Here is a 12,876-nt window from a genome sequence, read left to right on the forward strand (position 1 = left end):
CTTAATTCTACTGTTTGTAAATACTCTTGTCTGCCCTCCATAGTCTTTGTCATACTGGGTTATAGACAAATAGAAAAGGATTGAGGAAAGGGTCTTTGAGACTGTCTGAGAGAAAACGTTCCACCGGGATGCTGGCCCATGTTCCACTGTTGTGTCAAGTTGCCTGGATGTTAATACACACGGGAAACTATTTAGCGTGAAAAACCAGCAGCGTTGCAGTTCTTGACACAAACCGGTGTACCTGGCACCTACTTCAAAGGCACTTAAGTATTTAGTCTTGTTCATTCATCCTCTGAATGGTACACATACACAATCCATGTCTCAATTGTCTCAAGGCTTAAAAATCCTTCTTTAACCTGTCTCTTCCCCTTCATCTACACTGGTTGAAGTGGATTTAACAAGTGACATCAATAAGGGATCATATCTTTCACCTGGATTCACCTGGTCAGTCTATGTCATGGGAAGAGCAGGTGTTCCTAATGTTTTGTCCACCCAGTGTATATTAGGTAGCCTTACATGGATATTAAACCCTTAATAAATTTTGTGACAGTGACATTCAGGGAGGATGACATTGGGCTGCTATTATCACATCCTCTCCCCTCCTCTCCCAAGATGCACTGCTGTGAGGAAATCTCCCTCCTAGTCCATCTAGAAGATACATATCTATTTTGGTTTGTATCACGTTTCAGACAATGTCGAATTAACAACAGTTTATTCATCCAACAGGGGCAGGAAAAAGGCAGGTCAAGGGCAGGCAGAGGTCTGTAATCCAGAAAGGTGGGGCAAAGGTACAGGACAGCCGGCAGGCTCAGGGTCAGGGTAGGCAGAAAAGGTCAAAACTGGGAAAACTAGAAAACAGAAACAATCGAGAGACAGGAATAGAGGGGAAAACGCTGGTAGGCTTGACGAAACAAAATGAACTGGCAACAGACAAACAGAGAACACAGGCATAAATACACAGGGGATACTGGGGAGGATGGGCGACACCTGGAGGGGGGTGGAGACAATCACAACGACAGGTGAAACGGATCAGGTTGTGACAGTTTGACTGGCCCCATGAAGACAGGGACATATTTTTACCATATTAAAGCTGTTTCTCAGAGAGACAGGCAGTGTCCCAAATGGCACCCTATGCCCTATTTAGTGCACTTGGTCCCCGTAGATCCCTGGTCTAAAGTAGTGCACTACATAGGGAATAGGGTACGCAGACTCGGTGAGAGACAGGCAGTGTCCCAAATGGCACCCTATGCCAAAAAACACAGGCAGTTAGGAACCAATATACACAGGCAGTTAAGAAAGCGAAGGCTAGCTTTTTCAAACAGAAATTTGCATCCTGTAGCACAAACTCCTAAAAGTTCTGGGACACTGTAAAGTCCATGGAGAATAAGAGCACCTCCTCCCAGCTGCCCACTGCACTGAGGCTAGAAAACACTGTCACCACCGATAAATACACAATAATTGAGAATTTCAATAAATATTTTTCTATGGCTGGCCATGCTTTCCACCTGGCTACCCCTACCCCGGTCAACAGCCCTGCACCCCCCCACAGCAACTTGCCCAAGACTCCCCCATTTCTCCTTCACCCAAATCCAGATAGCTGATGTTCTGAAAGACCTGCCAAATCTGGACCCCTACAAATCACCCGGGCTAGACAATCTGGACCCTCTTTCTAAAATGATCTGCCGAAATTGTTGAAACCCCTATTACTAGCCTGTTCAACCTCTCTTTCGTATCGTCTGAGATCCCCAAATATTGGAAAGCTGCCGCGGTCAACCCCCTCTTCAAAGGTGGAGACACTCTAGACCCAAACTGCTACAGACCTATATCTGTCCTACCCTGCCTTTCTAAGGTCTTCGAAAGCCAAGTTAACAAACAGATCACTGACCGTTTTGAATCGCACCGTACCTTCTCCACTATGCAATCTGGTTTCAGAGCTGGTCATGGGTGCACCTCAGCCACGCTCAAGGTCCTAAACGATATCATAACTGCCATCGGTAAGAGACATTACGGTGCAGCCGTATTCATCGACCTGGCCAAGGCTTTCGACTCTGTCAATCACCACATTCTTATCAGCAGACTCCATAGCCTTGGCTTCTCAAATGACTGCCTCGCCTAGTTCGCCAACTACTTCTCAGACAGAGTTCCGTGTGTCAAATCGGAGGGCCTGTTGTCCAGACCTCTGGCAGTCTCTATGGGGGTGCCACAGGGTTCAATTCTCAGGTCGACTCTTTTCCCTGTATACATCAATGATGTCGCTCTTGCTGCTGGTGATTCTCTGATCCACCTCTACGCAGACGACACCATTCTGTATACTTCTGGCCCTTCTTTGGACACTGTGTTAACTAACCTCCAGATGAGCTTCAATACCATACAACTCTCTTTCCGTGGCCTCCAACTGCTCTTAAATGCAAGTAAAACTCAATGCATGCTCTTCAACCGATCACTGCCCGCACCTGCCCTCCCGTCCAGCATCACTACTTTGGACGGTTCTGACTTAGAATATGTGGACAACTACAAATACCTAGGTGTCTGGTTAGACTGTAAACTCTCCTTCCAGACTCACATTAAGCATCTCCAATCCAAAATTAAATCTAGAATCATCTTCCTATTTCACAACAAAGCATCCTTCACTCATGCTGCCAAACATACCCTCGTAAAACTGACTATCTTGCCGATCCTTGACTTTGGCGATGTAATTTACAAAATAGCCTATTTACAAAATAGCCTCCAACACTCTACTCAGCAAATTGGATGCAGTCTATCACAGTGCCATCCGTTTTGTCACCAAAGCCCCATACACTACCCACCACAGTAGGATCTCGTTGGTTGGCCCTCGCTTCATATTCGTCACCAAACCCACTGGCTCCATGTCATCTATAAGTCTTTGCTAGGTAAATCCCCGCCTTATCTCAGCTCACTGGTCACCATAGCAGCACCCACCCGTGGCACGCGCTCCAGCAAGTATATTTCACTGGTCACCCCCAATGCCAATTCTTCCTTTGGCCGCCTTTCCTTCCAGTTCTCTGCTGCCAATGACTGGAACGAATTGGAAAAATCACTGAAGCTGGAGACTCATATCTCCCTCACTAACTTTAAGCACCAGCTGTCAGAGCAACTCTCAGATCACTGCACCTGTACACAGCCCATCTGTAAATAGCCCATCCAACTACCTCATCCCCATATTGTTATTTTTTTCTCTCCTTTGCATCCCAGTATCTCTACTTGCACATTCATCTTCTGCACATCTATCACTCCAGTGTTTAATTGCTAAATTGTAATTATTTCGCCACTATGGCCTAATTATTGCCTTACCTCTCTTATCTTACCTCATTTGCACACACTGTATATAGACTGTTTATATTGTGTTATTGACTGTACGTTTGTTTATGTGTAACTCTGTGTTGTTGTTTGTGTCGCACTGCTTTGCTTTATCTTGGCCAGGTCGCAGTTGTAAATGAGAACTTTTTCTCAACTGGCCTACCTGGTTAAATAAAGGTGAAATAATGTTTTTTTGTTGTTTAAATGTAGTGTACTAGGTCCCCATAGATCCCTGGTCAAAAGTAGTGCACTACGTAGGGAATAGGGTACGCAGACTTAGAGAGAGACAGAAACGCTAAACGACTAGTATGTCCTTTTAGACTTTGGTGGCTCTCTGCCTGTCTGCCTAGCTCCCTTCGCTGTGCTCTGCGTGTCTGCCTAGCTCCCTTCGGTGTGCACTGTCTGTCTGCCTGCCTAGCGCCCCTCGCTGTGCACTGCCTGTCTGTCTAGCGCCCCTCGGTGTGCTCTGCCTGTCTGCCTAGCGCCCCCTCGGTGTGCTCTGCCTGTCTCTCTCTCTGTAAGGGAAGGCTTTCCGTCTTTTAGACAAATGGCATCGGTCGGTCGGGCCCCAGCGTATAGCTAGAGACGGCTGGAACTCTCTGAGACGTTGCAACATCGATGATTGAGCAGGACTCTCAATCTCAGGTTTATTCTCTAGCTAACAAAGTGTCTCTGGGTTTAAAATACATGAATAGAGGGAAAGCGTTCGTCTCTTAAGAAGCCTGGATGTTGATTGTTCATCATTAGCATTACTCTTCCAGAGTTCCTTGAGTCTATATTTAAATGTTGTTACGTGGCTCGAGGTTGAAATGAAAATGCATTGGGGTGTAATTTTCTGATGAGCCGAGTTGATTACTATAAAAAATGAACAATAACATGGGTTTGTATAGAGCAATCTGCTGCCTTGGAGCCCACACACACACAGGCGCACACACACACACACACACACACACAGGCACACACACACAGGCACACACACACACAGGCACACACACCAACCCCCCTGTGAACGGCAGTGAGGCTGGTGTATTTTCATAATTTGTCTTAATTGTGCCTGGTATGGGATCAGTATGGAGATATCCCCACAGAGAGACAGAGAGAGATATCCATATTTCATGAGCCAATAATCTGAGTACTGTGGATCTGATCTGAAGATGAGGCTTTATTCTCCCTGAGCTGGGTTGAACGAGTCCAGACGGAGTGACGGGAAGGGAGGGAGGGGTAGACAGACAGACAGACTGACAGACCAACAGGCTGAGAGGTAGACAGACAGACAGAGGGACGGGAAGGGAGGGAGGGAGGGGTAGACAGACAGACTGACAGACTGAGAGGTAGACAGACAGGCTGAGAGGTATACAGGCAGACAGAGAGACGGGATGGGAGGGAGGGGTAGACAGACAGGCTGACAGACCAACAGGCTTAGGGGTAGACAGACAGGCAGGCAGACAGGCAGGCAGACAGACAGACAGACAGACAGACAGACAGACAGACAGACAGACAGACAGACAGACAGACAGACAGACAGACAGACAGACAGACAGACAGACAGACAGACAGGCTGAGAGGTATACAGACAGACAGGCTGAGAGATACAGACAGACGGAGAGATGGGAAGGGAGGGAGGGGTAGACAGACAGACAGGTTTAGGGTTAGACAGACAGACGGACATGGGCTCTTGTTTTCGGCTGCCGTGTTGCTGGCGGAACTATTTCAGCGTGACACACGCTGTGCGACTTCCTAATGGGCTCCCTGTTTGACATGAATCCCCAGGAACCTTTCTCCTCCCGCTGCCTTCTCATGTCAAATAATGATGTGGATACAACCCCATCTCTCTCTCTCTCTCTCTCTCTCTCTCTCTCTCTCTCTCTCTCTCTCTCTCTCTCTCTCTCTCTCTCCCCTCCTCTCTCTCTCTCCCCTCCCCCCTCTCTCTCTCTCTCTCTCTCTCTCCCTCTTTCTTTCTCTCTCTCTCTCTCCCCTCCTCTCTCTCTCTCCCTCTTTCTTTCTCTCTCTCCCCTCCTCTCTCTCTCTCTGTCTCTCTCTCCCTCTTTCTTTCTCTCTCTCTCCCCTCCTCTCTCTCTCCCCTCCTCTCTCTCTCTCTTCTCTCTCTCCCCTCCTCTCCTTTCTCTCTCTCCCCTCCTCTCTCACTCTCTCCCCTCCTCTCTCACTCTCTCCCCTCCTCTCTCACTCTCTCTCCCCTCCTCTCTCTCTCTCTCCCCTCCTCTCTCACTCTCTCCCCTCCTCTCTCACTCTCTCTCTTCCTCTCCCCTCCTCCCTCTCGCTCTCCCTCTCCCCTCCTCTCTCTTGCTCTCTCTATATCTCCCCTCCTCTCTCTCGCTCTCTCTCTATCTCCCCTCCTGTCTCTCTCTCTCTCCTTTTGGTCTCTCTCTCCCTTTTTTCTCTCTTTCCAATATTTCCTTTTTAGGAGCCGACAGAGAATATTTTGACCTTTAACTTGGTGTTATCATTTAAAGAGTTGACACATGACACCACATCTCATGTTCGTCTCTTCTGTTCTTCCCTCCCTCCCTTTTTTCTCTCTCCCTCTGTTCTCTCTCTACCTCTCTTCTCTCTCTTCCTCTTCTTCACTCCCTCCCTCCCTCCCTCTGTTCTCCTATCTCTCCCTCTCTTCTCTCCCTCCCTCCCTCCCTCCCTCCCTCCCTCCCTCCCTCCCTCCCTCCCTCCCTCTCTTCTCTCTCTACCTCTCTTATCTCTCTACCTCTCTTCTCTCCCTCCCTCTCTTCTCTCTCTACCTCTCTTCACTCTCTCCCTCTGTTCTCCTCTCTACCTCTCTCTCTCTCTCTCTGTTCTCCTCTCTTCTCTCCCTCTCTTCTCTCCCTCCCTCCCTCCCTCCTCCCTCCCTCCCTCCCTCCCTCCCTCCCTCCCTCCCTCCCTCCCTCCCTCCCTCCCTCCCTCTCTTCTCTCTCTACCTCTCTTCTCTCCCTCCCTCTCTTCTCTCTCTACCTCTCTTCACTCTCTCCCTCTGTTCTCCTCTCTTCTCTCTTCTCTCCCTCCCTCCCTCTCTTACTCTCTCCCTCCCTCCCTCCCTCCCTCCCTCCCTCCCTCCCTCCCTCCCTCCCTCCCTCCCTCTCTTCTCTCTACCTCCCTCCCTCCCTTTTCTCTCTTCTTCCCTCCCCTCTGTTATTCTCTCCCTTCCTTTAGAGCTTCTTTGAGGGACAGTCCGCTCCGTGGGACTCCGCTAAGAAAGATGAGAACCGCATGAAGAACCGATATGGGAACATCATTGCATGTGTGTATAATAATAAATAAATAAAGCATAATCCTCCTCTCTGATCAATATTAATTTATATTATATGTGTCATTCTAATTTCTTTGTCTGTGTAAGGCCTCTGCTTGACTCTGCTATTATCAGTCAACAGAGTGAAGTCTGGGGTTATGCCAATGAAAAATACACTATGTGGGTCAAAACTATAATCGTAATATCCTTTTATTTTGATAAAGCCTGTATGTATTTGAGCTTTCATTGGTTACCGCTCCATCCCTAGCCCACTGTAGGCCTGCTGTGGCCCTGTAATGATGCTTCCTCTCTCTCTCTCTCTCTCTCTCTCTGTTTCCTTCTCCTCCCTCTCTGTACCTCCCCCCTGGTTAATGCTATTCATTCTGATCTGGTTCCTCTCCTCCCTCTCCTCCTCTCTTCCAGATGATCACTCCCGAGTCAGACTCCAGCCCCTGGAGGGAGAGCAGAACTCTGATTACATTAATGCAAATTACGTTGATGTAAGTACACACACCAGCCAGCTACACACACACACACACACACACACACACACATCAGCCAGCTACACACACACACACACACACACACACACACACACACACACACACACACACACACACACACACACACATAAGCCAGCTACACACACACACACACACACACACACACATAAGCCAGCTACACACACACACACACACATCAGCCAGCTACACACACACACACACATACACACACGGTTGCTGCCGCCGATGTTCTCGGAGCGAGAGGGTAGCTGCCAGTGCGTCATTGTGAACCTTTAGGACACATCGACACACACTGCCTTTATGTAAAGTCCTATCTCTTCTTCTTTCAATGAGACGTGTTTGTGGGAATCCGAATCAGGAGCTGGTTGATACAGAGAAGGCTGATGGGAAACTGAGTTTATGGAGGTTTGATTACAGTTTGACACATTAGTCATTTAGCGGGCACTCTTATCCAGAGCGACTTAAAGTAGCGTATTTATCTCAAGGTAGCTAGGTGAGACCACCACATATCACAGTCATAACAAGTACATTTTCCCTCAACAAAGTCGGGATCAGCAAACTCCGAGCTAGTAGATAGGACTGGGAATTATCCACAAAGCAGACAGAGCAGACCAATATAAATCATAGTTCACCTATGACACATCATAGGGAGTAATGACAGGACATAGTTAACCTATGACACATCATAGGGAGTAATGACAGGACATAGTTAACCTATGACACGTCATAGGGAGTAATGACAAGGACATAGTTCACCTATGACACGTCATAGGGAGTAATGACAAGGACATAGTTCACCTATGACACATCATAGGGAGTAATGACAAGGACATAGTTCACCTATGACACGTCATAGGGAGTAATGATAGGACATAGTTCACCTATGACACATCATAGGGAGTAATGACAAGGACATAGTTAACCTATGACACGTCATAGGGAGTAATGACAAGGACATAGTTAACCTATGACACGTCATAGGGAGTAATGACTAGGACATAGTTAACCTATGACACGTCATAGGGAGTAATGACAAGGACATTGTTAACCTATGATACATCATAGGGAGTAATGACAAGGACATAGTTAACCTATGACACGTCATAGGGAGTAATGACAAGGACATAGTTAACCTATGACACGTCATAGGGAGTAATGACAAGGACATAGTTCACCTATGACACATCATAGGGAGTAATGACAAGGACATAGTTAACCTATGACACATCATAGGGAGTAATGACAGGACATAGTTAACCTATGACACGTCATAGGGAGTAATGACAAGGACATAGTTTACCTATGACACGTCATAGGGAGTAATGACAAGGACATAGTTCACCTATGACACATCATAGGGAGTAATGACAAGGACATAGTTCACCTATGACACATCATAGGGAGTAATGGCAGGACATAGTTAACCTATGACACGTCATAGGGAGTAATGACAAGGACATAGTTCACCTATGACACGTCATAGGGACTAATGACAAGGACATAGTTAACCTATGACACATCATAGGGAGTAATGACAAGGACATAGTTAACCTATGACACATCATAGGGAGTAATGACAAGGACATAGTTAACCTATGACACGTCATAGGGAGTAATGACAAGGACATAGTTCACCTATGACACGTCATAGGGAGTAATGATAGGACATAGTTCACCTATGACACGTCATAGGGAGTAATGACAAGGACATAGTTCACCTATGACACATCATAGGGAGTAATGACAAGGGCATAGTTAACCTATGACACATCATAGGGAGTAATGACAGGACATAGTTAACCTATGACACGTCATAGGGAGTAATGACAAGGACATAGTTCACCTATGACACGTCATAGGGAGTAATGACTAGGACATAGTTAACCTATGACACGTCATAGGGAGTAATGACAAGGACATTGTTAACCTATGATACGTCATAGGGAGTAATGACAAGGACATAGTTCACCTATGACACGTCATAGGGAGTAATGACAAGGACATAGTTAACCTATGACACGTCATAGGGAGTAATGACAAGGACATAGTTAACCTATGAAACGTCATAGGGACTAATGACAAGGACATAGTTAACCTATGACACATCATAGGGAGTAATGACAAGGACATAGTTAACCTATGACACATCATAGGGAGTAATGACAAGGACATAGTTAACCCATGACACGTCATAGGGAGTAATGACAAGGACATAGTTAACCTATGACACATCATAGGGAGTAATGCCAGGACATAGTTCACCTATGACACATCATAGGGAGTAATGACAAGGACATAGTTAACCTATGACACGTCATAGGGAGTAATGACAAGGACATAGTTAACCTATGACACATCATAGGGAGTAATGACAAGGACATAGTTAACCTATGACACGTCAAAGGGAGTAATGACAAGGACATAGTCAACTGACTGAAGCAAAGACGTTTTCCACTATGAAGACTGTTGACTAAGAATAGGCTATGTTGAGTTTCCTGCCGAGAAAACCCGTTCCCTGACAATAGTAAAGTGTTAGCAGTGAGATATGATGTATTAGTGACTGGCCTCTTGTAGCTGAGTGCTCGATCTAACTACCTGACTCCCTAAGTGGTTTTCTCCTCACCAGATCAGACGTAAATTCATAATGCTAGGTGCTCACTCTCACACAGCACCCTGACACTTCTAAGCGTAAATTGATAATGCGGCGTGTTAAATGATTTACCTCTCTAACAGCATTCAGTTCATGTCCATTACGAGGACAGGAGAGAGTTCTGCGGAGAAGAGAGAGAGTGCGTGTGTGTGTGTGTGTGTGTGTGTGTGTGTGTGTGTGTGTGTGTGTGTGTGTGTGTGTGTGTGTGTGTGTGTGTGTGTGTGTGTGTGTGTGGAGACTCACAATATCAGCTAGTGGGTCATTATCAGAAAAATATGTATGAATGTTTGTGCTCTCTGAAAGCCTTTCTTACCCATCTCCTGTCCTGCCTAATCAACTCTTCTGTATAGAACATCTCCACTAGGGTTAATATGCCGGTGATTAGCATTCAGGAAGATATGAATAAGTCACGAGGCTAAACAGGGTAGAACAGGAGTGGGGGAACATGCAATCACACACGTACACATATTACCTGATTTTGGCTCTTCCTTCTTAAAAATAATTCCTATAACGATTACTTTCCACATTCACATTTAATCCATTTGTTTTATTATTGCATTTCATCGGCCCAGCTGAAGGGGTGTGGGGGGGGAGAACAATCAGGAGCTGATGAGAGAGGGAAGAGGGAGGGAGGAGAGAGGGAAGAGAGGGGAGAGAGAGGGAAGATGGAAGAGAGAGGGAAGAGAGAGGGAAGAGAGAGGGACGAGGGAGGAGAGAGGGAGGAGAGAGGGAGGAGGGACGGAGGAGAGAGGGAGGAGAGAGGGAGGAGAAAAGGAAGAGGGAGGAGAGAGGGAAGATGGAGGAGAGAGGGAAGATGGAGGAGAGAGGGAAGATGGAGGAGAGAGGGAAGATGGAGGAGAGAGGGGAGAGGGAGGAGAGAGGGAAGAGGGAGGAGAGAGGGAGGAGAGAGGAAAGAGGGAGGAAAGAGGGAGGAGAGATGGAGGAGAGAGGGAAGAGGGAGGAGAGGGAGGAGAGAGGGAAGAGGGAGGAAAGAGGGAGGAGAGATGGAGGAGAGAGGGAAGAGGGAGGAGGGAGGGAGGAGAGAGGGAGGAGAGAGGGAGGAGAGAGGGAGGAGAGAGGGAAGAGGGAGGAGAGAGGGAGGAGCGAGGGAAGAGGGAGGAGAGGGAGGAGAGAGGGAAGAGGGAGGAGAGGGGGGAGAGGGAGGAGGGAGGGGAGAGGGAGGAGAGAGAGAGGGGAGAGGGAAGAGAGAGGGAAGAGGGAGGAAGAAGAGAGAGGGAAGAGGGAGAAGGGAGATGGAGAAGAGATTGAAGAGGGAGGAGAGAGAGGGGAGAGGGAGTAGAGAGAGGGGAGAGGGAGAGGGGAGAGGGAGACGACAGTCAGGACTAGGCCCAGCTGAGGAGAGGAAACAGGGGATGAGAGAGAGAGAAAGATAAGTCTTTAAGTCTTAATGTTTTGTTTCCTGTTGTCTCTCCTGAGGGAAGACGAGGAAGGGGACAAATACAATTTCAGGGATTATTTTAGATTAACGTAATCCATGGGACTAGCAGTTCTATTGTGGAGATCAGTGTAGTTTGCTATATCTGGGGATCATCAACACTTTGGATGCTTGTTATCTAGATAGATGTGTGTGTGTGTGTGTGTGTGTGTGTGTGTGTGTGTGTGTGTGTGTGTGTGTGTGTGTGTGTGTGTGTGTGTGTGTGTGTGTGTGTGTGTGTGTGTGTGTGTGTGTGTGTGTGTGTGTGTGTGTGTGTGTGTGTGTGTGTGTTCGTTCGTTCGTTCGTTGCATTAGTCTCCTCTGCATTTTAGGGTTGATCTCTTTATATTGACTGACAACAACAGGTTTCTTGACAAACGTCTCACCACTTCTGAATGTATGACGATGAGTACGTCTTGGTATTCCAAAGGCCGTGATTTTAATAATTTGTTTTTCAGGGCTACCACAGGCCGAACCATTACATCGCTACCCAAGGTAAGATGTGAAATGATCAACTGTGTGTGTGAGCATTGCCTTCGTGCTTCCGTGTGTGTGTGGATGGGTGGATTCATTTGTTAAGGCTGTCTGTCTTGTTTTTTTTAAGTTTTTTTTTTAAAGTGAGGCTGTATTCAGGTGTGCTCAGACATCTCTCTCACTTTTCAACCTCTTGTGTGTATATATATGTATGTATGTATGTATGTATGTATGTATATATGTATATATATTGTCGTGTCTTTGGGGTACCATTAAACTGAAGACATGTTTATCAATTAACTCCCTGTAATTATTATCACGCCATCAAACTGATTCATCGTTTAATTGCAATTAACTAGGAGATCGGGGCACCAAGGAAAATATTCAGATTACAAAGTTATAATTTTCCTAATATAACTTTCCTATATTATAACATTATATATTATATTCTATTATAGTATAGGCCGATTATCTTCTGGTTTAAATGGTGTATTTTACCTCGCGTCCAGTCTCATTCCAAACGTCGTAAATTGTTGTATCTGCACGAACCCAGTCTTTACTAAGAGTCATCCATACATCAATTGTCTTAAAATCATTTATTTACTAAACTAATTAATTCACAGAAAGTATACAAACAGTAATTATCATCACAAAGAATTGGTAGAGTAATGTGCCCTAGTGGGCTAAAACAGGCATGGCTTGTCTGTTAGACAATGGGTCATAAAGGGCAGCTGAGAAGACCCTACAGAGTTCATTAATATTAACAATTGACAATTGAACGCTCACTCATTCGGGAACAATTGCAATCAATATATATTTACGCTCAGTGTGTCGTCGGGATCCTTGTTGGAGCGTCGTTCTGTGGAGAGTTTTGTCTCTCTCTCTCTCTCTCGGTTAGAATGGATCTTTCAAAGCGACATTCATTAATGTCATAGAATGGATGTCTCGTTGGTCTTCGCGTACAATGATATAATTTACTTAGCTGCAGACTAATAATTAATATCATAGACTTGTTCTTATTCTGTCAGTATCAATAGTCTAAAAGTTAACCACGTGGTATAGTTCACTTTCAGTAGAGTACTTGGATGGTCAAACCTATTGGCCAACTCGCAATGGAGTGGAGGCCGGGTCTGGAGAAATGTATATCAGGGTGGGTTTTATAGTGACATAGAACAGCTTGTCACATGACGCCTGGTCCTGTCTGTGTCCCTGGGGGCGTGCCGATGACTGAGTTAAGCTT

At 46.3% G+C, this 12,876-nt stretch overlaps 1 protein-coding gene across 5 annotated transcripts in view; it reads left to right on the forward strand.

The window, feature by feature from the left end:
- LOC106595545 (receptor-type tyrosine-protein phosphatase mu) overlaps positions 1–12,876 on the forward strand; it is a 716,546-nt gene that overhangs the window by 570,345 nt on the left and 133,325 nt on the right. For all 5 annotated transcript variants that reach the window (XM_045694495.2, XM_045694499.2, XM_045694501.2 and 2 more), the window contains 3 exons: positions 6,478–6,565; positions 6,977–7,053; positions 11,621–11,657. In XM_045694495.2, the coding sequence (XP_045550451.1) occupies positions 6,478–6,565; positions 6,977–7,053; positions 11,621–11,657 (202 nt within the window). The remainder of the gene's footprint in view (positions 1–6,477; positions 6,566–6,976; positions 7,054–11,620; positions 11,658–12,876) is intronic.

This window comes from Salmo salar, chromosome 14 (assembly GCF_965601325.2).
Source record: "Salmo salar chromosome 14, fSalSal1, whole genome shotgun sequence".
In the NCBI taxonomy this organism is placed as follows: domain Eukaryota; kingdom Metazoa; phylum Chordata; class Actinopteri; order Salmoniformes; family Salmonidae; genus Salmo; species Salmo salar.